The sequence below is a fragment of the Podarcis raffonei genome, chromosome 13 (assembly GCF_027172205.1).
Source record: "Podarcis raffonei isolate rPodRaf1 chromosome 13, rPodRaf1.pri, whole genome shotgun sequence".
In the NCBI taxonomy this organism is placed as follows: domain Eukaryota; kingdom Metazoa; phylum Chordata; class Lepidosauria; order Squamata; family Lacertidae; genus Podarcis; species Podarcis raffonei.
The window spans coordinates 17,278,582-17,305,093 of NC_070614.1; the positions used below are offsets into that span (position 1 = coordinate 17,278,582).

General features: G+C 46.7%; 1 protein-coding gene across 4 annotated transcripts; it reads right to left on the bottom strand.

Moving 5' to 3' along the window:
- Positions 1-5,197: 5,197 nt before the first annotated feature.
- ASPDH (aspartate dehydrogenase domain containing) lies at positions 5,198-24,881 on the bottom strand. 4 transcript variants are annotated; one of them, XM_053361323.1, is made up of 8 exons: positions 24,673-24,881; positions 17,763-17,827; positions 16,093-16,237; positions 13,647-13,731; positions 10,539-10,688; positions 8,409-8,635; positions 8,152-8,291; positions 5,198-5,410 (listed from the first exon to the last, which is right to left on the bottom strand). In XM_053361323.1, coding segments are annotated over exons 1-8 (852 nt in total). In that variant the 5' UTR covers positions 24,675-24,881; the 3' UTR covers positions 5,198-5,372. The 4 variants fall into 4 exon arrangements, with proteins under 4 accessions (XP_053217298.1, XP_053217299.1, XP_053217297.1 ...); XM_053361324.1 differs by lacking the exon at positions 24,673-24,881 and adding an exon at positions 20,168-20,238; XM_053361322.1 differs by lacking the exon at positions 24,673-24,881 and adding an exon at positions 19,718-19,776.
- Between the last annotated feature and the right edge of the window lie 1,631 nt (positions 24,882-26,512).

The window sequence follows — 26,512 nt, forward strand, 5'->3', positions numbered from 1 at the left end:
GGATGTCAAACTCAAATTGATTGGGGGCCGCATCAGCAGTTTGGTCACCCTCAAAGGGCCGGTTGTATCTGTAGGACTATGTAAAGGACATGCAAAGTGGAGGTTTCCTGTGTAGAACGGCCGGCGCCGCTAGTTCTCTGGCTTGTAGGCTGCTGTGCATGCGCTGAAGAGGCGGCTTTCTTGTGTCAATAATAAAAAAAAGTGAGAATAAAAGGTGAAGGCTGGGGGCCGGCGGTGGCTACACGGGCCACATGACGAGGTCTGGCGGGCCGGATTCGGCCCGCGGGCCTTGTGTTTAACACCCGTGGATTAGAATATTTAAGGTTTGATAATTAAATATAATAAGTATGGGGAACGGGTGGTGGGAAAGATATTTAGTGGCTATGCAATTTTTTCTTTTATCTCTTTTCTTATGTAGCTGTTTATTCCTAGGTGTAGCTTGAATTAAGGATGGAAAATGTATATGGATGTATGCAAAACAGAACTTAATAAAAAATAAATAAAGATTACTCTGGACTTCCCACCTTCCCCACTGTGGGTCCTATTATTAACCTTTTCTACTGCATATTTTTTTCAATAGACCATATTTAATAGAACTCCATTATCTCCACAGTACTAGCTACATTACAAGTGTTCTTGCAATCCCACTAGTGTTTTCATCTGCTGACACTGGTCTCCAAGATAAAGGTGATTGTCAATAGCAGTTTTGGAGCATCTCCTGCTTAAATTCCCTTTTCTATGCAGCTGTTTGTATATTAAGAGCCCTTGTCCTTCTTCTGCCCATCTGCCCAGCCTAATAACACGTTCCTGGAACGGAATCTTCATTTGTGCAATTTCCAGCCCACTAGCAGAAATCTCAGGGGCGCGGGTGGTGCTGTGGGTTAAACCACAGAGCCTAGGACTTACCGATCAGGTTGGTGTTTCGAATCCCCGCGACGGGGTGAGCTCCCATTGTTCAGTCCCTGCTCCTGCCAACCTAGCAGTTCGAAAGCACGTCAAAGTGCAAGTAGATAAATAGGCACCGCTCTGGTGGGAAGCTAAACGGCGTTTCCGTGCACTGCTCTGGTTTGCCAGAAGCGGCTTAGTCATGCTGGCCACATGACCCGGAAGCTGTACGCTGGTTCCATCGGCCAATAAAGCAAGATGAGCGCCGCAACCCCAGAGTTGGTCACGACTGGACCTAATGGTCAGGGGTCCCTTTACCTTTAGCAGAAATCTCATGCTTTTCAAGAGCTCTGACAGAAGTTCCACAGGTACAGCTCATGTTACCGCTGCACCTTTGTTAGCAGAAGCTGACTGTTGGTGGGCACCTGTCTGGAAAGGCGGCAACACTTAAAACTTTCATAGAGCTCTGAAAGGCCAAAATTGAGGCACGTCTTCCTAACATCTGAGATTACTGCCAGCTATATGGTGTGGATTTAGCAAGAAGGAACTAGCAGGCACGCTTCTTACTTTCCTCAGTCATTGCTTCCTGGCTGTGCACTGCAGTGTCCGACATAAATTTGCAAACAGTCGCCAACAAAACATAAAGGGAGTTCCATAAATTCCCATGGACTTCTCTCCTTTGTGGGTCCTTACATTGATTTTTTTCCCTCCAGCATCTTCTCTGTTAATCAAATTCTTCATTCTAGGCAACTGCAATTTGTTTAATTTTTAACACATTAGCATAGCATGTAACATACATACGTATTATCAGAATAATAATATGTCTTACAGCAGGGGCAGCCAACACGGTGTCTCCGGATTTTTGGACTACAACTCCCATCATTCCTAACTATTCACCATGTTGTCTGTGGCTGATAAGAGCTGGAGTCCACAACATCTAAAATACCCCATTTTGGCTAACCCTGCCTTACAGATCCACTGTCGCAGAGCTAGTGTACCCCCCCAAACAATGTTTGAAGATCTCCAGTATCTCCACCACTCTGAGCAGGTTCATTCTCAAGATTCAGCTAGACGGGACAGAGCTCTCTAGCTTGGTACAAGGCAGATTCCTACATTCCTACAAAACCTATCCTCCTGTAATTTAAGTCTATTTGATCTAGTTCTGCTTTTGTCTTTGTGACAGTTCTCCAGGTGTGTGTTCTAATGACCACTCAAGATGACCATCCCATTTTTCCTCGGCCATTTGTAGACACAGAGCCCCACCACCCGCTGTGTATTCAGCCAAGCGCTCCTCAAAATGCACTCTTAACAATGGCATTCTAAAGGCCCATTCTGAAATTTAGTGTACCCCAATGTGGCCATTGAAATATATTGATTGCCCCTCACTTGGTGCTCTCCCAGCCCGGTGAGGGGCAGCCAATATATTTCAACGGCCATTCTCAGTCATTCATTTTAGTGTCTCATCCTTCAAATGTAGTACAGTGGTTACAGGTTCAGGTTACATACGCTTCAGGTTACAGACTCTGCTAACCCAGAAATAGTGCTTCAGGTTAAGAACTTTGCTTCAGGATGAGAACAGAAATCGTGCTCCGGCGGCGCGGCAGCAGCAGGAGGCCCCATTAGCTAAAGCGGTGCTTCAGGTTAAGAACAGTTTCAAGTTAAGAACAGACCTCCTGAACGAATTAAGTACTTAACCCGAGGTACCACTGTATTTCATCCTCCTACAAATGTGAGGCAGTCTTAACTGATGAATCAGGTTACATCCCATATTAATAGTTTTTATTAATAATTCTTTAAGTGGGATAAGAAGGGAGAAGCCAGTGTACTTTGTAGCTAGACTTGCTCAAAAGGAGGCTTCCGGTCAGCGCCAGCTATCTTCCCTTTCCCATCTGCCATAACACTCTCATGTACAGTCCAAGGTCAATCTCACGCCTGGTAGATTTGTTTTGAAGAGGAATTTTCCACAGCTTGGTTACTTAGTGGCTTAGTTGTTATTGCAACATAGTCTCCTCTAGGGGGACACACTTCCAACTTCACTTTGCAACTTTTAAAACAAATATAGTCCTTATATGTCCCCAATACCCTTAAAAGCCACAAATTCAGTGTCCTTAAAAGTTACTTTTTAGTCAAAAGCAGTTCCAGAAACACTGTATCTTTCACAGAGTTGTATCAGAAATCTTTACCTTTAACGTGCTGGCAATTCTTTCCAGTTAGGCTTTCCCTATCATAGGCAGTCCGTTCCCAGATTTCAGAGGCAGCAGATGTAACTTTACTTCCCTCCTTCCTTGCAGGTAAATACTTCTCAAATTTCTCCCCTCTGCTCCTGCAAGCAGGGGGGGGATCGCTTGTTTGGTGCTGGATTTTAAACCTTTAAAAAGACGTCTTTCAAAGTTACAGCTTTATAGTCTCTTTGCTTTGATCTGTTTACAAGCCGGAAAGGTAGACTTCCTGTTTTTACCTTTCCCGTTTTGGTGCCAATTTTTTTTTTAAAAAAAATTTCCTCCAATTAATTCAGTTAATCCTACTCACGAGTAGTTGCTTTAGAGTCCAATTGCCCAGGAAGAAATCAGCGCTCTCCGACTATGGCCATGCGGCTTCACTCCACGGAAGCGGTAGACGACTCTCAGCTCCGCGCCGCTCACCCCCGTTCCGTTCCGCAGCCTTTAAAAAGGCTCCTTCGCAGTCGGGGGGGCGCAAATGGAGCCCGCCGAGTCTCCAAGTTCACAGGCTTCACTGCCTGTGATTTCTTCGGGTCCCCGCTTCGCCGGAGCGGCAAGACCCTGTCCCGTGGAGCCGATTCCCTCCGGAGCTCAGAGGGAATCCGCCATTTGTCGCTGGCGCTGACCGGAAGCCTCCTTTTGAGCAAGTCTAGCTGCAAAGTACACTGGCTTCTCCCTTCTTATCCCACTTAAAGAATCAGGCAACAACTTGCAAAGCAAGTTTAAAAATAAAATTTACTTACCGTACTTTATAATAATGCATTGGTTCACAGCAAAGGCAGCGGTAAAAACTATGCAGACAAAATACTTATATTTATAGTATAACCAACTTCAGGCACCTGCCTGAGATGAAACGAGCAGAGGCATATATGTATCCAACACTGGTCAACGGAAGAGAGAGAAGAACAGGAAGTACTCTATGTTCCTTTCTCTCCAGGAGAGGAGTAAGAAATAACATCACACAGAGCCCTCTCTCCCAATTGTATTTCTGTGGGCTGAGTCTCTATCAGCAATACAGCTCTGTGGTGTTAGCCTCTTTTCATGCTAAGTAGCAAGAATATGCATTTGTAGGGTCTGGCTGTTAATCTCCCACAGAACTTTCATAGACATCTAGATGTTGTTGTTCTAGGTTAAATCATATCCTATGCTTTAGACATCTGACTTTGTAATCTTATGCTGTCTTTTCATTGTATATCTTGGGATTTCTGTTAAAAAGGGGTTGTTATTTTTTATAACCCCCCCAAAAAAAACTATTAAAAAGAACGAGGATCCTCAACAGTCCATGTTTTTTGTGACACTGAAGTAATAGTATTATTTATTTAACCGCAGTTCTATCCCACTATTTTTCAATCATGGAACCCAAGGCAGCATAAGATTCCATGATCCTGTAAGTGTGGTTACCTGCTAGTGACCCATCCAGCCACTGATCAAACCCAGACCCGTGTATCTTCAACAAGATGGTCTCATGTGCCTTCAGATGATACCCTGGACCCTGCCAATAAACTAACAGCGTGAGCCTAGTTAGTAAGTGCCATTGAATTCAGTGGGCCTTATTCCTCTGTAAGCCTGTTTAGAATTGTAATGCAAGTCTTCCTAAGTTCTGTGGTAGCCTCTAATCAATAATAAACAGTGCCAAGTAAAAAAAGAGAGAGAAATTGAAGTATTAATGAGTATTTTTTTTTTAAGGGAAGGGGAAAGAGGGGGGAAACGATCCAGGTTAAGAGGCTTCTTTACTCATATATTCTTATAATTAGATATTTAGTATAACGGTTGAGGAAGGCCAGTCAGATTATCTCCCCTGGTCTTTCCCCACATCTCTTCCATTTTCTCTAATTGACAATAATATGTGTTCCGTCTGCTCCTCAATCACCGGGGGATATTTTAACTCGCCAGTGTTGCAGCAATATTGCCGTGAGTGGCACTTGGAAGAGCCCTTCCCTGTTCCTCTAAAACACCCTTGAATCATATGAAAGACTCTTGAGGGCATCTCTCTAATAGGCCAAATGGGACTTGCTCCTAAGTAAGTGTACACAGGACTGCAGAATTCAGATTGCTTGTGGACGGCGGGTGCGAGACAAGAAGGCTGCTGGAAATGGAAGAAGGCAGAGACAGATGGATGTTTATAGATTTGATGGATTAAAGGCATGCAGCGGGGTTTGAAGCTGGTATTTCTCTTTTCTTTCCTGGCCTTCTCAGCTCCCTGCAACCGAACCTCTGGCACCCACGGAGCTCGTCTGTGAATCCTCTAGAGAACAGATGCAATAAAGCTCAGCAGAGATAGACTCGGCCTCCGTGGCCCTGGCACACTGTGGAAAGGAAAAGAAAAGTCAGAGCCCAAAGAACTGCCAAACCCCATCGCCCAACAGGGCCACTGAAGACATCACGATAGACAACACAAGATGAACCGGGCAATTCTATACACTTCTACCCTGAAGTAAGTCCTATTGTGTTCAATGGAGTTTGCTTCCAGGTGAGTGAATGGAGTTCGCTGTTCCCATGCTCAGTCTTCTATGGGCTGCTTTTGAGGGTGAATTCCCCCCCCCTTAGGGCTTTCCCCCACTAAAAATGATGATGATGGGTGCTGCAAATCCTGGGGTTCCCCCAAGCCTGCATATACCTCCCTTTTTTGTGCACAGAGGGTTCTGCTTTGGCTACATAAGCTTCACAACATGGAGAATGAGTTTGCTATTCGTATATAACAGGGGTGGGGAACGTTTTCCAGCCATGCAGAAGTCATCTGTTTCTAAACACAAAGCCCTCCAATCCAGGCAAGGAAGGGGTGTCATCACAGTTGAAGAAGACATTCTAGAGCAGCCTTTCTCAACCTGTGTGTCCCCAGATGTTGCTGAACTACAACTCCCATCACCCCTACCTAGCAAGGCCAGAGCTCAGGGATGATTGGATTTGTAGTTCAACAACATCTGGGGACCCACAGGTTGAGAACCGCTGTTCTAGAGGTTGTGGAGCAGGGACAATGCAAGCTGTGGCCAGGGGAGGAGGTGTGGGCTGGGACAGCACCAAGTGAGGTGTGCAGACAAGCATTTGGCCTCCAAGGTCCCAGGATCCCCACCCCGGGACATAGAATACCACCTGCATACTTTTCCTTAGATCTCTGCAACGGAAAGAGCCGGAAACTGGCTCTGTACGATGCTACAGCAATGGATTGAGGATGCAGTTGGCATTAAGAGCAGACGCTCCAAGTGTTATGTACTGAAGTTCTCACCCTGGGCCAGCAGGGGGATACTGTAGATAGTTTTCACTCAGGTCCACATCAGTTATTTTAGGCGGGAAACCCTGGGTTGTTCTTGCTACAATGTTGATAGCTGGCTGCCTATAAAAGCAGGCCGGCTGAGCTGTTTGCTGTTCACTTTTCTGTTCCAGCTTACAAAATACAGTGGTGCCTCGCAAGACGAAATTAATTTGTTCCGCAAGTTTTTTTCTTCTTGCAAGTTTTTCGTCTTGCGAAGCACGGTTTCCCATAGGAATGCATTGAAAATCAATTAATGCGTTCCTATGGAGACCACCTTCAGACCAGGTCCGGGGACAGTCTGTCCCCGGACCTCTTCTGAAGGCTGGCGGGGGGAGAAGGACTTTTCTCCCCACCGCCAGCCTTCAGAACAGCCTTCTGAAGGCTGGCGGTGGGAAGAAAAGCCCTTCTCCCGCCGCCAGCCTTCAGAAGAGTTCCCGCAGGGCTGCCTAGGCTGCGGATAGCAGCCTGCTGCCCGGCGGGAGGGGCGCTCTGAAGCAGAGCGCCCCTCGCGCAGGGCAGACATCTGCAGCTTGGAGAGCCCTGCAGGAATTCCCCGCAGGGCTCTCCAAGCTGCGGATAGTGGACCTCCCACCGCAAGCCTTCAGGACAGGTCTGGGAACAGAGGAGAAGGCGCGCTGCGCTTCCTGTCCCCGGAGATTTCCCTATGGGCTTTCGTCTTGCGAAGCAAGCCCATAGGGAAATTCATCTTGCGAAGCCGCTAAAAATCGGAAAACCCTTTCGTCTTGTGGGTTTTTCGTTTAGCGAGGCATTCGTCTTGCGGGGCACCACTGTAAAGAGCTGCTTTGGAGAAATCGCTGTGTCGTCTGCCATGTCTACCCACTATTCAACACCAAGTGTCCCTATTTTCCAGGGACAGTCCTGGATTTACAGATGCCATCCCGGTTTCTGATTTGATCCCACAATGTCCTGCTTTTCCTTAGGACTTTCCTATTTGCACCAGAGAAATGTTGGAGGGTATGGAGTTATGCAACGCCCGAGCCACCCAAAGAGAAGTTGTTTTAAATGTTTAGTGTTTTATTAGGTTTTTATGTATGTTGGAAACCACCCAGCATGGCTGGGGCAACACAGTCAGATGGGCGGGGTATTATTCTTATTCTTGAATATGACTTCCCTATTTTCATTGGAGAAATGTTGGGGGGTATGCAATAGTGTAAATAGTAAATAGTAAAATTAGTATTATTATTATTGATTAAAGTAAAGGTGAAGGGACCCCTGACCATTAAGTCCAATCGTGGCCGACTCTCAGGTTGCGGCGCTCATCTCACTTTATTGGCCGAGGGAGCCAGTGTACAGCTTCCGGGTCATGTGGCCAGCAGGACTAAGCCGCTTCTGGCGAACCAGAGCAGCGCACGGAAACACCGTTTACCTTCCCGCTGGAGCGGTACCTATTTATCTACTTGCACTTTGACGTGCTTTCGAACTGCTAGGTTTGCAGGAGCTGGGACCGAGCAACAGGAGCTCACCCCGTTGCGGGGATTCGAACCGCCGACCTTCTAATCGGTAAGTCCTAGGCTCTGTGGTTTAACCCACAGTGCCACCTGCGTCCCTTTTATTATTGATTAAGATATCCCTATTTTCATCGGAGAAGTGTTGGAGGGTAGAAGGATGCAGTTAGCATTAAGAGTCATGATCAGAGCAAAACGTTGCACCATCATATTGGAGAATTAGGAAGTGGGGAGGTTGCTGTCGCACTCAGATCTCGCTTGCAAGCTTCCCGTTGACGCTTGACTCCCCTCTCCGAAAAGAGGATGCTGGACTAGGGGGTTTCATCCTCACCTAACAGGCTGCTCCAGAAAGCGGCAAAAGTGGCTGCCCCTGTGACAGCCCCACGGGCAGCTGGGTTCTTGCGCTTTGTGCTGATGGAGAAGCCGCCTTGTCCAGTGGCCTCAATCTCCACCACGTGGTAATCAGGGAGGCTGTGGTGGGGAAGAGCAGTCAGTTAGACTGGAGCTTTAAAGTAGGATGGTGGCAGGCGCCATCAGTTTGCCAACATTCCCACCCACCCACCCGGCAGGCAGACACCAGGGACTCACTTGGGGTCAGCTATAAGACAGCCTTTCACGCCGTCAAAGCCCAGGCTGGGTGCGGCTATGCAGGCTGCTGCCATGGTGTTGACGTTGTTGGGAGCCAAGGGACACAATCTCCGCACAGGGCCCTCATAGAGGACCACGCGTTCCTGCTGGGCACCTTTCGCAAGCTCCCCCAGGTGCCCACTCAGTCGGAAGCTGCTGGGGTGTTTCACCATTGTAACAGTCAGTGCCTAGAAGATGGAAGGATAAGAGTCAGAGAATTTGCCTTCCAGCCACTTATAACAGAGGTTTTCAAGGGGTGTGGTGTGACAGAAGAGGATGGCAAGTGTGACAGGAAGATTTAAGGAACCTTCACAGAAACAGTTAAACATTTCAGTGTAGATAATAATAATAATAATACATTGGTACCTCGGGTTAAGTACTTAATTAGTTCCAGAGGTCCGTTCTTAACCTGAAGCACCACTTTAGCTAATGGGGCCTCCCGCTGCAGCTGTGCCACCGGAGCACAATTTCTGTTCTCATCCTAAAGCAAAGTTCTTAACCCGAGGTACTATTTCTGGGTTAGCGGAGTCTGTAACCTGAAGCGTATGTAACCTGAAGCGTATGTGTCGGAGCTGCCCTAGGTCCCAGCTCACAAAGGACCAACGCTGCTTCGTTGTTAAGTATAAAAGTCTTTATTGAAGTTCAGTTTCACTTCCACAGCCGCAGCGCGCAGCCCTACGTCTCAAACTCTAGACCGCCGAAGCTCCATCTGAATCTCCTCCCCCCTGACACCAGTTTAAGATTCTAGCCTTGCTCCACCTCTTCCTTTGTTCTTTCCTCCTCTGGGTCCACCTGTCCGTCGGGGTCTCGCCCTTCCTAGACTCTTCTGACGCTGAGTCCCCTGAATCTTCCCCCTCCCTCCGGCGGGCTTTAGGACCTGGTTCCCAATCCGGGTTTCCTGCTGTCCCACGCTCTTGTACATTTGAACTTGGCGCGCGCGCCCAGCCTGCCACCTTCCTTCTGACCGTTACACTTCTGTCATTGCTCCCCCCTTCGGGGAGGCTAGCTGGAACTGACCTCCCCTCCATTTCCCCACTTTCCGATGGAGGCGTGGTCAGCCCTGACTCATCTTCTCTCCCCGCTGGAGGAGACGCTGGTCCTGACACATGTGACTCTTCCCCCCCACTACGCTCTGGTGGGGAAGCTGGTCCTGATCCCCCGCTGCTGCTTTGGGAGTCCCCGCTGGCCCCTTGCTTCTGGTGCGTCCCCCCTGGGATCCCCCTTGCCCTCACCATCGGCGCCCCCTTCTGGGAATCTTCTGATTCGCTGGAGAAGCTCATGGAATCTCTCGGGTCACTGTCATACTCCCCTACGCTGCCCTCGGATTCCTCCCCTTCGCTCTCCATTTCCTCTCTCCCCTGTGCTTCTGCTCCTGAGCCCCTGACAGTATGTAACCCGAGGTACCACTGTGGTAGTAGTAGTAGTAGTAGTAGTAGTAATAATAATAATAATAATAATAATAATAATAATAATAATAATAATAATAATATGCAGCCCATCTGACTTGGTTGCCCAAGCCACTCTGGGCAGCTTCCAACAAAATATTAAAAGCACAATAAAACATCACCCATTAAATAAAAAAAAATCCTTCCAGTAACACCTTAGAGACCAACTAAGTTTGTTATTGGTATGAGCTTTCGTGTGCATGCACACTTCTTCAGATACCTGGAAGGATTTTTTTTATTTTGTTTCAACTACAGCAGACCAACACGGCTATCTACAGTATCACCCCTTAAAAACTTCCCTGAACAGGGCTGCCTTCAGAGGTCTTCTAAAAGTCAAATTGTTGCTTATTTATTTGCTAAATTCTGGATTAGCAATATTTCATAATAGGGCATGATTTAAGAGTATGTGATGCAGTTGGGCATCACCACCTAGTTCTGTCATGGAATAAAGCCAGGATTACAATGTAAACAAAAAACGTATGTTTTTACACTGCTTGAAGACCTTTTTTGATGAAGTGGTTTATAAATCTGCAATCAATCAAATCAATTCTGGTAGTCAATATACTGCCACACACTCCTTCCTCTTTCCAGTCTTCCCATTTACCTACCCGCACTGCCAATGCGATGCCCCCCTCTGGGATCTTACCTGAAGTAACCCTCTGTCATCCAACCTCTGGATGTCTTGTCCACCCCATAGAGCCCCACTGGGGATATAGAGGGTGTGCCCGGCCTCTCTTGAAGCTTTGCGTAATTTAAGCTCGGTGTCCAAATCTGCCAAGGCCGTTGGGGATCCTACCTAGGAGAATGTAGAAACATTTATTTTGCAGCTGCTGGTGTTGGGAAGCTAGAGGAAGAATGCTGATTTGGGTGGAGACTGGCTACTCCTCCCCATTTATTTAATGGCAAATAATTTATTTTGTTGGATACAGACAGGATGTGGGAGAGATTAGCATCTGACCAGAGCAGTGGGGTTGGAAGTTCATTTTCAGTGGGATAAGCAGGGGGGGGGTGGGCCTGTTAGGATTCTTTTCCCGTGTTGCAGTCATGGGATTGTTTATACCACATGACAGTGTATGTTTTCATTCCAACGTGGAAGTGACGGAGACAGGATGTTTGTATTACTGTGTTTCCGTGCTGTAGGACGTTTGTCCTTTGTCCTTTCTCTTTGCTGTCTGATGCTGAAGAGGAAGTAGTTGGGTTATGATGTTCCAAGTGTATATATGTAAATAAACATAGTTCAGCTAAATTGCTGCGCTACTGAATCTGAACGCTGACTAACTATACTCTGCTGATCCTAAAGTGTGCTGATGTCCCTTAGGTATCAGTCGCTGTGATGTTCGGGCTGGAGAAAGCTTTTGAATCTCCCGAACGAACGACCAGGAGGGAGAGAACATGCCAGTCGGGCATGTGTCTCTGCCTGACTCCTACTTGTGTGTAGGACCTCCTGACAGGGGCAAGGCTTTTAAGAAGGGGAGGTCTTAGGAGGAGAGAGGCGGGAACAGAGATATTTCTGTGGCATAACCAAAGTCTGGAAGACACCACATCAGCCACCCCCAGTGTAGTTAGTACTGAGCAAGGGGGAATCAGTGAGTGCCCTGATTAAACATCAGGCAGCTTCCTAGGTGTGGAAAGAAAATGTAAAGCAGGAAGGGGAGCCCTCAGGACCTCGGATCTGGTCCATTTGCCACCTGTTGAGATTCAGCACCCAAGCGATGGACAACCATGCAAAGCGTACTAGTCGAAATCACTCTCCACCCTCTCTTTTGAAGAGGCAAGGAAGCACCACCTGCGACAGTTGTGTGGTTCGATTCCTGCCTCCCATTTCACAGGCATCTCCCAAAGGCAACAGAACCATCAACACCATCTATTGAGCCAAAAGTTAATTTGGGGGGGGGTTGTTTATTTTTAAGTGATTTGGAGCAGCTGCAGAACTGTTTGGGGCTGTTGTTTTTTATTGTGCAGGCTTTAACCACAAGAGCATATAGGAAGACAAAAGAAAAATCTATTTGCACAACACGGTCAAGGCTGAGATGAGAAACTTTGCCGGCAGAAGCGGAGAAAGACAGATGCTAGATTTGTGAGGTTTGAATCATGGGCGAGGGGTGGAGGGAGGCTGAATGAAAAGGAACACGCATGTTTCCTTAATAGGACAAGCCCAAATTGTCTCTGTTTATTGCAGGCCTTCTGTCCGGACACCAGAAATCGTCTGGAGTGTTCGGAGCTTCTTGTGTTTTGTCTGGTCCCTATAAATAAAACTGTGTGGTGTTTAAATGCTCCTGTGGTTATTTTTGTAAATTTCTGAGCTCTAGACCAGAACTATGCTGTTAGCAGAACAAAACAAAGCTTTACAAAATAAATAGGTGAGAGAAATCTCTCTCTCTCTCTCTCTCTCTCTCTCTCTCTCTCACACACACACACACACACACACACACACACACACACACAATGCCAATGGCTGGTCACAGTAAAACTGGTTCACAACGACACTATTGCACAGTGCAGAACCATTGACAAATGTAAAGAAAGGGCAAAATCTGCAGGACAGTTTATGTTATACAAACAGCATCAGAACAGCCTCACTTACAATTTGCCAGCCCAGAACATTAAAAAATAAACGAAAATGAAGCCAGCTGCCAACACATGGCTAGGTTCATTTGCTTCCAGGTGACTTGGATATTGACAAGCTGGAAAGTGTGCAGGGGAAGGTGGCCGACATGATAAAGGGTCTGGAATCCTGATGAGGAATGGTTGAGGGAGTTGGGTATGTTCAGCCTGAAGAAGAGAAGATTGAGAAGTGACATGGTAGCCACCTTCCAATATCTGAAGGGCTGTCACATGGAAGATGGAGGAAGCTTGTTTTCTGCTACTCCGGAAGGGAGGACTCAAACCAATGCATGAAAATGAGAAGAAAGGAGAACCCGAGAAAACTTTAGGGAGAGCATTCTGAACAGGCCACCTCGGAAGATGGCGGACTCTCCTCCTTTGGAAGTTTTGAGACAGGTTAGATGGCATTTGTTATAGCAGGCTTCCTCAACCTCAGCCCTCCAGATGTTTTGAGACTACAATTCCCATCATCCCTGACCACTGGTCCTGCTAGCTAGGGATCATGGGAGTTGTAGGCCAAAAACATCGGGAGGGCCGAGTTTGAGGAAGCCTGCGTTAGAGATTCTTTAGCTGTGATTCCTCCATTGCAGAGGGTTGGACTAGATGGCCCTTAGAGGTCCCTTCCAGCTGTACAAGTCCGTGATTCTATGATTGAGGCAAGAAGCACTTCTCTGGATGCAGGTGGCCCCTGGGGCGGGGGAAAGTTATGGAACACTCCCCCCAGACTGACTCACCTGGCAACTGCAGTAACACCTTTTCTGTGTCAAGTGAAGACCCTTTTTTATTCTCCTAGCTCTTTCAATACTACCTGTATCATGCAATTTAGATCTTTTGATGCTGGGTTTTAGGCTATGTCATATGGATTTTATGCTGATTTTGTTGATGGAGGAGATATTTGTTTGATACTGGGTTTTGCTTTATTTGGATTCTATTTTCTATTCTACCTTTGGGGGGGACATGTTTTGTATATCACCTAGGGGATTCTGTTGATGGGAAGAATAAAAATGTGTTTGGGGCAGGGTAGAAGTGGGGGGGGGGAATGATTCTCATTGAACCAAGCCAAGGTCAGAAAGGCGATCTAACTAACCACACCTTGAAGAGGATGTCCTGGTGACAGATGCCTCTTTCTGAAGGCACCTGCAGCCCTTACCATGAAATCTGCAGCTTTCAGAAAGGACTCCCCGTGATCTTGGACAATGCAGGGATGGGCCACTTCAATGATGACGTCAGCCCGCCTTTGGAGAGAGGAGAGAGGCATGGTAAGATGGCTGGATTTGTAATTGTGCCAAGGACACTCTGGATGAGGGTCCAAGCCAAACCTTAGTGGCAAGTGTGGGGAATGGCAATCTGGTCCCCCACCATAGCTGTCAACTTACAGATTTGAAAATAAGGGACCAGCAGACTCGAAAATAAGGGATCAGCAGCCAAAATAAGGGATTTTCAGAACACAGGTATGTTCAACTTCTGAGCCCCTCCGAGCCAAAGGCAGAAAGCCCAGCCAGCAGCCAAACGAAGCCTCAAGCGGTGGTTCCCACAGCACAGCAACCCAGCAAAGGGGATGCAGCAAGGAAAACCACTTTCACCTCTCTGCTGGGAAGCGCTGAGCAAAGGCGAGTCCCCAGGCAATGCGGCCGATTTGATTGGCACAAAGCATGCAAGCTCCACCCCCCAGTCCTTCTTAGACTCCTTATTGGGTGAGCAACGCAGCCAAGCAACACATTTGGAGCCTCCCTCCTCCCTGACCAGCAGGGAGGGAGGGAGAGGAGCTGCTTCCTTTGAAACCCGCGAAATTTAAGGGACATCATCAATAAGAGACAGCAGCGGGACACGGCACTGGGATAAGGGACTTTCCCGCCAAATAAGGGACGGTTGACAGCTATGTCCCGCACCCTGAAGTCCCCCATCTTTGGACAACTCTGATTTGCAGCGGCTCTCCAGACTTTTCCTAGCCCTACCTGGAGAAGCTGGGGATTGAACCCAACTTGCCTGCGCACTGTCTTGCCAGGGTGGTGCATGCCCAGGTTATCTCCCGCTTGCACTACTGCAATGCGCTCTAACTTTGAAGGTGACTCGGAAACTATAACTAATCCAGAATGTGGCAGCGAGACTGGTGACTGGGAGCGGCTTCCGAGACCATATAACACTGGTCCTGAAAGACCTACATTGGCTTCCAGCACGTTTCCAAGCACAATTCAAAATGTTGGTGCTGACCTTTAAAGCCCTAAAAGGCCTCGGGCCTGTAAGCCTGAAAGAGTGTCTCCACCCCATCACTCAGCCCGCACACTGAGGTCCAGCTCCGAGGGCCTTCTGGCAGTTCCCTCACTGCAAAAAGTGAAGTTACAGGGAACCAGGCAGAGGGCCTTCTCGGTAGTGGCACCCACCCCGTGGAACACCCTCCAATCAGATATCAGGAGATAAGTAACTATACAACCTTTAGAAGATATCTGAAGGCAGCCCTGTATAAGGAAGTTTTTTTAATGTTAAATGTTTAATTTTTTATATATGTTGGAAACCACCCAGATTAGGTTGCTGGGGCAACCTAGTCAGATGGGTGGGGTACGAACAACAACAACAACAACAAAACCTTTGGCATGCAAAGTATCTGCTCTGTCAATGAGCTTTGGCAACATTGTGAATGGTCAGTGCAATCCTAGCACTGCTTACTTGGATGTAGGGATGGAGGAGAAATGAGACTCAGTTCACATTTTAGGGTAAACCTACATAATTCACACTTTCCAAAATGATATATGAACTGAAACACATCCTTTGAAATTCACATGCCTCTGAATTTTGCAACACAGTTCTCCAGGTAAGTAATGTGTATGAAAATATGAAAATAACATATAAAAATATATTAGGGGATGTTTCATTGCAAAAATGTATATATTATGCAAAAAATTATATTGTCTATTAGAAGAAATTGCACTAAAATGCTGGTGAATTTTCATGAGGACTTAAAACATATACAGTCATATCTTGGAAGTCAAATGGAATCCGATCCGGAAGTCTGTTGGACTTCCAAAGCATTTGACTTCCATATTGTGGCTTCTGATTGGCTGCAGGAAGTTCTTGCAGCCGATCAGAAGCCCGGCCAGATGTTCGGCTTTCAAAAGAAAGATTGAAAGCAGTCACTTCCGGGTTTCGATCATTTGGGAGCCAAAACGTCCGAGTTCCAAGGCGTTTGGCAACCAAGGTACGGCTGTATATATATCACAGGCTGATGCAGAAAGCTGGGGAAACCAAAATTTAAGACTGCAAAAAGTGAAATGGACAGATAAATTCCCCCTTACTTGGATGCGAGTGCCAGTGAGATCGATGAGACTTACTCCCAGGTAGGTGTACAGGGGATTGCAGGCTGAGTGTTTATCTCAAAGTATTGTGGCATGGGAGTAGCCAAGATTTGTGTATGGGGGGGCAGGCCTTTCGTTAGGGGGACAGAACCTCAGCTATGTATTTTTATCTAGGGAGGGGCAGCTGTCCCTCCCTTCCTCCTCCTTGGCTACACACATGGTTCATGGTGGTTCATTTTCTTTATCCTCGCCATTACACACACACGTGTGAAAGCAGCCAGGTCCTGGCTGGGCTTGCTTGCTCACCACTCCAAGAAGTCCGTCAGGTTCCCCAGCTGCAGCTCCTCTGGCACTGTCCCCACCAGCTTCCTGGCGTCCCGGTTCCAAACAAAGGCCAGCTCCAGCCCATGTCGGAGTCTGTCATCTTGTAGCCGTTTTACCAGGTACTGGCCTGGAGACAGAAAGTGGAACAGAAAAGTATCACAGATCCAGGAACTTGGCTCTGTGTCTCAAACACCTGCTGCCCTGTCAAATCTGTTTCTTGCAGAGGCACGAATGCCCGTCTACTAATTCCTGGCACCATTTCCCAGGATTTCTCAAACTCTGACACAGACTAACATCACAACACACAGAGAGAAATGGTTTCTCTGAAGATGCAGAGCTCATTTTTGTCCTTTGGGTGGCATCTTTTCGAGTTCCCAGTGAAGGAATCACAGTTTCATGCCCTGTTTTGTGAGTGCCAAGGAAGATCTGTCTGGCCACAGTGGGAAAACAGGAAGATATTATTCTGATCCTGCAAAGCAATTATTTTCTTCTTAAAGAAGTAATACATTCAGAAGTGGTACCTCGGGATGCGAATGGGATCCGTTCCGGAGCCCCATTTGCATCCTGAATAGAACGTAAGACATGAAGGCGCGTCTGCGCGGGTCGTGTTTTGCCGCTTCCGCGCATGACGTCATTTTGAGCGTCTGCGCATGCGCGTGTGGCGAAACCCGGAAGTAACATGCTCCATTACTTCTGGGTTGCCGCAGAGCGCAACCCGAAAGCGCTCAACCTGAAGCACATTCAACCCGAGGTATGACTGTTAAGGTAAAGGACCCCTGGATGGTTAAGTCTAGTCAAAGGCGACTATGGGGTTGCAGCGCCCATCTCGTTTTCAGGCCAAGGGAGCTGGCATTTGTCCACAGACAGTTTTCCAGGTCATGTGGCCAGCGTGACTAAACCGCTTCTGACACAACAGAACACCATGATGGAAACCAGAGCGTACAGAAACTCCGTTTACCTTCCCGCCACAGCAGTACCTGTTTATCTACTTGCACTGGTGTCTGCTAGGTTGGCAGGAGCTGGGACTGAGCAACAGGAGCTCACCCCATTGCAGGGATTCAAACCGCCGACCTTCCGATTGACAAGCCCAAGAGGCTCAGTGGTTTAGACCACAGCGCCACCCATGTCTCTGTACATTTAGAAGTAGAGAACTTCCCCACTAGCTTTCACGTGCAGCACAATCCATGGCAGGGCCACACAGACAGACAAATAATTTAGCAGGAATGAGGAACTTGCGCCCTTCCCAATGTTGTCGGACTCCCATCAGCCCCAGCCAGGATAGTCAATGGTCAGGGATGGGTGGAAAGATCCATCAGGTCTCTCAGTTTCTCAGCCACTCTGGCCCACAAACTCACTAGTGCAGAGGACTCTTATCACCAAGTTTGTGGGCCAGACCTCCAAATGTCACACAAACATAGTAATATAACAAGTATTCTGAGAATCATCAGGTCTTTTCCAAATCAGGACAGGGTAAATTGTTTTATGAAACACATTGTGTGTGTGTTTTAAATTTTATTTTGAAATAAAAGACATAATAGAGGACTGGACAGTGGGAAAAGGTACTCAACAAAGGGAGAAAACACATTGCCTAGGAAAGCCATCTTAAGAATCAGATGGACAGAGGAGGGAAATGGTCAAGAAACATCACCTACCTAGATGCCCATAGCCCACAATTCCAACCCGTCTTCTCCTTTGGTCCCCAGACATTCTGCCTGTCCTGGTTTAAGAAAACAACAGAAATGCGATATTGTTCACTGCAGAGAAGCATGGATCAGGGACTGAAAGGGTTTGAATGCCTACCCATATTTATGCCACAGAACTAACAGTGAAATCCTATACGTGTCTTCTAGAAATTTGAGGCCCCCTAGAGTTTAGTGGTATTTACTTGAAGGTACGTAAGTGTACACAGCAGAGCAATTTCTGGCCCTCCAGTCATTGCTGGATCCCAACACCCATCAGGCCCCATCAGCATTCCCAATGGTCAGGGACGATGGGAGTTGTAGTCCAGCAATATTTGAGGGCCATCATTGGTATGCAGAATTGCACCCCAAATTCACCACTGGGCAAAACACTCCCTGCTTCATCTTCATTTGGATTCCCAAGGCGAAAAATATTAATTGTAGCAATAATATTTGCATAAAGCAAATATGAAAACCCATTGTAAATTTTAAAGTGGATTGCATGTTTGTACAGGTTAAGCATCCGCCTGCAGTGCTCTCTGTGTGCGCCCGTATAAAAAGATGTACAAAGAGAGAAAGAGCTCCTGTGCTGTTTGACACTTCAAAGGGAGCAGCTATTTGAATTTAAGAGCCGATTCTTCACCTTCACGCCCACTAGATTTCTCATTACTCATTTAATTGATCAGCCGCAGCTGGATCTGTGTGAATGGATTCCGCTGAAAAGCATTTATGTTTTGAGATGGTATGATAGCGCCTGCAAGACATCAGTTGATGTTGCTTCATCACGTGATAGGCATGCATGTGAAGGAGCCCTGTGAAAATATGCCTGTCTTTTCTTCCCTGTTCATCCTTTGAATTGTACATCCCTGTTTCTTCTCTTTTACATTTTGTTCCACTTCTGCCATCATTGACACCTGTCTGCCCCTACATCAAGGGTGAGGAACCTATGGTTTGGCATAGAGCAGATTTTTTATTCAGTTTGAATTTTATATATATATATATATATATATATATATATATATATATATATATATATGAAAATATATTTAATATTTAATAAATTTAATAAATTGCAAAATTGCAAATATATTTAATATTTAATAAATTTAATAAATTGCAAAATTGCATATATATATATATATATATATATATATATATATATATATATTTGCAATTTTATACATTTCAATAATTTTACAATAATTTTAACATTTCTAAACTCGACTTCCTTCCCCCTCTTTCTGTGGTTCCTTAAATTTATTTTTTATATTTCCTGCATATTCCAAATTAACTTAAACATTTATTCATCTACTTTAAATGTATACTCTTATAAAACTGCAGGTTATTACATTAATTCTGCCAGTTTTCTTATCTGTTCACAGTTTGTTTGTAAATATCCAATAAACCATTTCCATTCTTTTATAAGAAGTTTGTTATCATGAGTTCTTATTTTTCTGGTTAGTTTTGCCATTTCTGCGTATTCCATAAGTTTTTGTATCCATTCTTCTTTCATTGGGACTTCTCCTTCTTTCCATTAAAAGGTCTTCTTTGCATTTAAAACTGAATCTATCGCACTTTCCAAAACAATATGAGAACCGAAACGCCGCCATCTTTCGAAATTTGCATTTATCTGAATGTTGCGATGCATTTCTCTAACTGTCCAAGGTTTACAAAAATGTATATACTCAGGGGAAACGTGCATTTAAAATGAATGCATTCGTTAAAACAACATACAGAAACTCATTATATCACGGGAAATTGCTTGCAAAAATTAGTCAAAACTGCGTGCAAACTTGTGTTCATCAGAAGAAATCCGTACTAAAATGTTGAAGAATTTTCGTGGGTATTTAAAAACAAAATCCGCCACTTGCTGCAGAAATGTGAAGATTGGAAATGTGAGCGAGATTGACTAATCCTTCCATCCTTACCCATCTGCCATCCATATGTTGTCAGAGATGATGGGTGTTGTAGTCTAGGAATGTCTGTACAGTGGTACCTCAGGTTAAGTACTTAATTCGTCCCAGAGGTCCATTCTTAACCTGAAACTGTTCTTAACCTGAAGCACCACTTTAACTAATAGGGCCTCCTGCTGCCGCCGCGCTGCCGGAACACAATTTCTGTTCTTATCCTGAAGCAAAGTTCTTAACCTGAAGCACAATTTCTGGGTTAGCAGAGTCTGTAACCTGAAGCATATGCAACCTGAAGTGTATGTAACCCAAGGTACCACTATATTAGCTACCACTCCTCTCTCTTTATTTCTTTGTCTTATCCTTCCAGTTAGTTAATAACTCACCATCCGAAACAGACTTTATATCTCACCTTCCACCAGCCCCATACCTATAGGCCCCCAAACCCCTCCGCTTTTTGAACTGACTCACCTGAGTCGGTTGCACTGATTCTCTGGCACTCAGGCAACTGCAGGATCCCAGCACAAAACAGAGGACTTATTTGTATTGGTGCCCTTTGGTCAATTAATCCCTGGAGGATGTTAATTATTAGCCTGGGGCCTGCAATTCCCCAGAGAATGGGTTGTTGGCAGGCAGGCATTAGTTAGAAGACAGCTAGTGAAATTCCCTCGTAAACTCTGCCGTTGCTTCTTGGCTATATAGCATCAAATAATGACTTGGATATGTGAATGCGTCGTCACAGATTAATTGCCACAGGTAGCATTTTTATGTTGTCATTACACGCTCCTTGCACTTCCAAGTACTGCAATGTTCCAGGGGCATCACTTTAGGGCTGGCAGTGCAATCTTATTCATGTCTGCTCGGAAGAAGTCCCACTGAGATCAGTCGGACTTACTCCCAGCTATGTATGTGTAGGATTTCAGCTTTGTGTTTTGTTAGGGGCTTTATAAAAATTATATTTGTAAAAGAGGAGCAGCTTCTTGTGTATTCTCTAAAGACAGGGGGAGAAGTACCGCTCATTTCACATTTTTTTAAAAAATAATTTTTATTGACTGGCCAATCACATCAAATTAAATCACATCACATAAATTCCAAATTACAAAGCCAAATTTTTAAATTTTGTTGGGGGAACCCATACTTCAAGATCCACAGGGGGATTCAAATCATCTTCTTATTACTGCGTTAATGTCCAAATCAGTCCCAATCAGTCCAGACAAAGTTCATAATTCTATCCAGTCTTATCTTGGTGTTTCCACTTCATTTCTTGTTCATATAATTTCTCTTTTTCCTTTACGATCTCTTCTGTTAGTCTCCTTAAGCCGATAGCAAGTATAATAATCCTGTGTGGATTTCCTGTTCCTCCACTAAGTCCAGATGGTTTCCATATATCTCCTTCGTAGATAGCATCGCTCTTTCCATCATAAATTTGGCATTTGTCGCTCTTAAGTCCCACCGAGGAGTTGATCCACGATATGTAAACAACTCTATTTCTCTCTTTCTCCTCCCAGACCCAAGAGCTCCAACAATGCCTCCCAAAATGGCGACGGCATTTTTAACTGCGTCATTCCAAAACTCTTAGCTTTCCAGCTTCATCTTGAAACATTGCTTTGGTTCGAAAGTTTATCTCCACACAGCCTTAAATCCACAGCTTAAGTCCTTAGTTTCTGACTCATTAGGGGAGGGGATTCTTGTTAAATCACATAAGAAAAAGGAAGGCAGGTTTTTTTCCCCCTCCCCCCAGTCATTTGTCGTACCGTATCTTGACGAAGGGATGCGGGTGGCGCTGTGGGTAAAACCTCAGCGCCTAGGACTTGCCGATCGCATGGTCGGCGGTTCGAATCCCCGCGGCAGGGTGCGCTCCCGTCGTTCGGTCCCAGCGCCTGCCAACCTAGCAGTTCGAAAGCACCCCCGGGTGAAAGTAGATAAATAGGGACCGCTTACCAGCGGGAAGGTAAACGGCGTTCCGTGTGGTGCGCTGGCTCGCCAGATGCAGCTTGTCACGCTGGCCACGTGACCCGGAAGTGTCTGCGGACAGCGCTGGCTCCCGGCCTATAAAGTGAGATGAGCGCACAACCCTAGAGTCTGTCAAGACTGGCCCGTATGGGCAGGGGTACCTTTACCTTTACCTTTTTATCTTGACGTATCTTCTCATATTTTATTCTTGTCTTGTTATCAGAGATCTCTTCTGTCAGCAGTCTTTACTCCCCTTTTTCCTTGAAGCATGTGCAATTTATCTTGTCCAAATTGTTTCTTTTGAAGATGCTTGCAACTAGCGGCGCGAATCAGGGACGGCGTCCAGGAGTGCCGGAATCCCACAGGAGGGCTTTGTGCCTAGTGTCCCCACCCCCACAAATTCGGGGGTGGTATAGGGCACAGCAGGCAAGGCAGTCCCCCCCACCATCCTGGGGGGGGGGTAAGGAGGATAATTACCCTCATCATAGCCTCCAAATTACCTCGTGTGGGTCGGAGAGATGTTATTGTCAGCCATCTTCCGATGCGCCACCTAGTGGCCCCCTCCGCTCATTTCACATTTTAATGCAAACCTATTCAATTAGCAAAGGGACGCGGGTGGCGCTGTGGGTTAAACCAAAGAGCCTAGGACCTGTCGATCAGAAGGTCGGCGGTTCAAATCCCCGTGATGGGGTGAGCTCCCATTGCTCGGTCCCTGCTCCTGCCAACCCAGCAGTTCAAAAGCATGTCAAAGTGCAAGTAGATAAATAGGTACCACTCCAGCGGGAAGATCAACGGCGTTTCCGTGCGCTGCTCTGGTTCGCCAGAAGTGGCTTAGTCATGCTGGCCACATGACCCGGAAGCTGTACGCCGGCTCCCTCGGCCAATAAAGTGAGATGAGCGCGCAACCCCAGACTCGGCCACGACTGCACCTAATGGTCAGGGGTCCGATTAACCTACTCAATTGGCAGTTCCGCAAAAAAAATACATGAACCAAAACCGAGCTATTCTTCTAAATCTGCACTTCTCGGACCCGGCAACAAGTACACAAATGAATATATATCAGGGGAAAGTTTGCATTTAAAAAAAAATAGGGAGCATAGCATATAAAAATGTGATATATTAAGATAAATTGCTTGCTAAGCTGTTTATTTGGAGAAACATGCACCAAAGCACTGGTGAGTTCTCATGAGGATTTTTATTTTCTGCAAAGTGATGTGGACATGGGGCAAGCCGAACTGAAGACTGAAAAAAATAAGAAACAGCGGAACTGAAATTGACAGGTCTATCCATCCCTAGCATTTGCTCACATCCACAAACACGCTTCCAGTTTCAGCTGAGGGACAAACCAGATGCAATGTTGATTGTGTCGTTTGAGGTTCCCGTAGTGTTTTGGGCCGTGCTTGGAATGACTGCTAGTTCAGATGAATAATGTTTCTGTTGCCTATTTTGCCTCTCTGTCCTGGTATAAGCCTTGGCCTGCTTCCCCTTCATTTATCCCTCTTCCTCCTACACTTGCAAACTTGCGTTTTTGCTTGTTCATCCCCCGCCCAAACGCTCGACAAATGCTGAATTTGCACATTTGCCCCGGTGAACTCACAGACAACCGATAAATTGGCTGCAGCTCACAGAAAAAGTTTGCTCCGAAAGTGGGATGGGATCAAGCCAACTGAACTTCTGAGAAAAGGAATGAGTGGATGAATTAACAGGGAATCCAGAACCCTATTCAGGTGTCCTTGCCCAAACCTGCATAGGAAGAAGCACATGCCAGCTCTCCCTTCAACTCCACTATGCATGTCTGTCCCTATTCCACCATTGCCACATTGAGCAGGAATGTACCGTATTTTTCGCTCTATAAGATGCACCAGACCCTAAGGCGCACCTAGATTTTGGAGGAGGAAAACAAGAAAAAAAATATTCTGAATCCCAGAAGCCAGAACAGCAAGAGGGATCTGGCTTCTGGGATAGCCTCTGGCTGTTCTGGCTTCCAGGATAGCTGTGCCAAGCCTCTTCAGGGCAGCGAGATGAAGGCTCCCCCTGCCCGAAGAGGCTGCGCGTGGCTAAGGCAGAAGCCAGGACAGCAAGCAGGATCGCTGCGCAGCGATCCCGATTAATGCCCTGGCTTATGGAATAGCGCGCGCAGCCTCCCCTGGGCAGGGGGATGAAGGCTCCCCCTGCCCAGAAGAGGCTGCGCGCTGCTAAGGTAGAAGCCAGGAGAGGCGCTTCGCTGAAGGGGCACTGCTCAGTTCTCCCTCTCTGCGCAGCGCCCCTTCAGCGAAGCGGGAGCAAGAACACAAGGAGCCCCTTCTGTTTCTCCTCCTGCTTCGCAGGACAGGCGTGTCGCTGAAGGGGCACTGTGCAGTTCTCCCTCTCTGCGCAGCGCCCCTTCAGCAAAGTGGGAGGAGGAACAGAAGGAGCCCCTGCTGCTCTTCCTCCCGCTTCGTAGGACAGGTGCGTCGCTGAAGGGGCGCTTCGCAGTTCTCCCTCTCTGCGCAGCGTCCTTCGCTCCATAAGATGCACTCACATTTCCCCTTACTTTTTAGGAGGAAAAAAGTGTGTCTTATGTAGCAAAAAATACGGTATTTAACTGTTCAGCTGAATACATTTAGGAGCCTCCATGCAATATCAAGGTTCCCAAGCGCAGGCTAGATTATTCCTGTGTCCGTAGAATCACAGAATCGTAGAGTTGGATGAGACATCAGTGGTCATCTAGTCCAACCCCCTGCAATGCAGGAATCTCAGCTAAAGCATCCATGACAGATGGCCACACAACCTCTGCTGAAAAACCTCCAAGGTGAGGGAATGTTCAGGGATGCTGGAGAGGATATATTGTTTGATTATAGCCTTTCCAACTTGTGTTAACAAGTTCACAATTTAGCAGAGTAACATTCCCCTTTTAAAACACACAGTGGATGCGTTTGCTCAGGTTCGCTAAAGCCTCTAATTCTTCTGATATTTTCCCCTTATTCCCTCATAAAAGATAACAGACACAGTCTTCTATAAAAGTATAAAAAGAGTTTACTTACATTCTGTTTACAATCGGATCCCAGAAGGCAGACTTAGCTTAGAAAAGTAACATACACCTGGAAACTATCCCATAAAGAGACAGTCCCTTTGTTCTCTCATGGCTGGAGGCCAAGAGAGCATCTTTGGCCAAGCAGATGTTGCTTCTTCGAGGAAAGTAGTCATAGAGAGAGAGATGGCTGCCCTGCCCTGTGCTTTTGTCGTTACCTGCACAGGTGAGGCCACGCCCACCTCTAGACACACGTAGAGGAAGTCTGTCCCAGCCCAGAAGGAAACAGGAAGTTTACCTGCTGGCTGGACAAACATTCCTCCCCATGTGTAAACATGTTCACTCTAGGAACATTGTACTTGACTGCTCTTGTGTTTCACATCCCACACAAGGAAGGAGAGTCCGCAGCCTCCCTAGGGAGACTGTTCCACTGTTGAACAGCTCTTACCATCAGAAGGTTCTTCCTGATGTTTAGTTGTAATCTGCTTTCTTGTAACATGAAGCCATGGGTTCGAGTCCCACCCTCTAGAGCAGGAGAAAACAAGCTGGTTCCCTCTTCCATGTTACAGCCTTTAAGGTATTTGAAGGTGGCTATCGGATCTCTTCTCAGTCTCCTCTTTTCCAGGCTAAACATACCAAAATCCCTCAACCGCTCCTCATACGGCATGGTTTCCAGACCCTTGATCATCTTGGTTGCCCTCCTCTGCACATGTTCCAGCTTGTCAACATCCTTCTTGAACTGTGGCCTCCAGAGACGTTCCTGCTCCATGTGGGAAGCTCAGAAATGCAGGTGGTCCCCAAAGGGACACTGGGGGCAGGGCTAGCATGTGTGGCCTGCTCTTCCGTACGTGGCACCAGGCAGTGTGGAGTAGTGGTTACAGTGTTGGACTGGAAGAGCAGATTTCAAATCCCAGTGTGGCCATGATGCCCACTGGGTGATCTTGAGCCAGTCCCTGTCTCTCAGCCTAGCCTACCTCTCAGGGCAGCATGAAGTAGAGAGAGGCAGGAGAGAACCATGTTTGCCACCTTGGGGTCGCTGGGGGAAAGGCGGGCTAGAAACACCAATAAATAATGCTTGCAAAGTGCTTACATTTCATAGGTGTAATGGTGGCACCTGAACACAGGGTGATGCCAAAGGTTTGCGATGCTGGCATGAAATCGTTGCCGTTCTCTTCTCCTCCAGCTACAAGGGACCAGGGGAAGTCTATGCCATTTGAAACGGAGGACCCAACCACAGCTGATGTTACTTTTCCTCCTAGAATAATCCGAAGTGGGCTAATAATAATTGGGATCACAGAAGATGGGGGGTTAACCCTTTCCTCTTCTGCTGCACTCCTGGGAAAATTTTGTTCAGTTATTTGCAATGGGATGGGAAGGAGGGGCGGAATCCCCTGTTGCTGCCAATTGGGGTTTTTCTGTCCAATACGCATGCTGGCTTCAGAGCACAGGATTCCCCCCACAAATACAGCAGAAGAGGAACAGGGAAGCAATTCCTTCGCACGCAGAAGATCCCAGGTTTGATCCTCAGCGTCTCTGGGTAGGACTGAGTCGGTCCCTGATCTGAAACCCTAGAGAGCAGCTGTCAGTCAAGCATCAAAGGGCTGGTCCCCTTTGCTTTTTTGTACATCTGACATTGAGTGGCATTGCTCCGCCTCTCCTCCTCCAACCCTAAACCCTCAAAGTGCCCCTATTTTCCAAGGATTTATGGAAGCTGTTCTGATTTGATCCCGGAATGTCCCACTTTTCCTTAGGATGTCCCTATTTTCACCAGAGAAATGTTGGCAGGTATGGAGTTAGGTGACCACCCTGAGCCAAGGAGATAAGTAACTACACAACCTTTAGAAGACATCTGA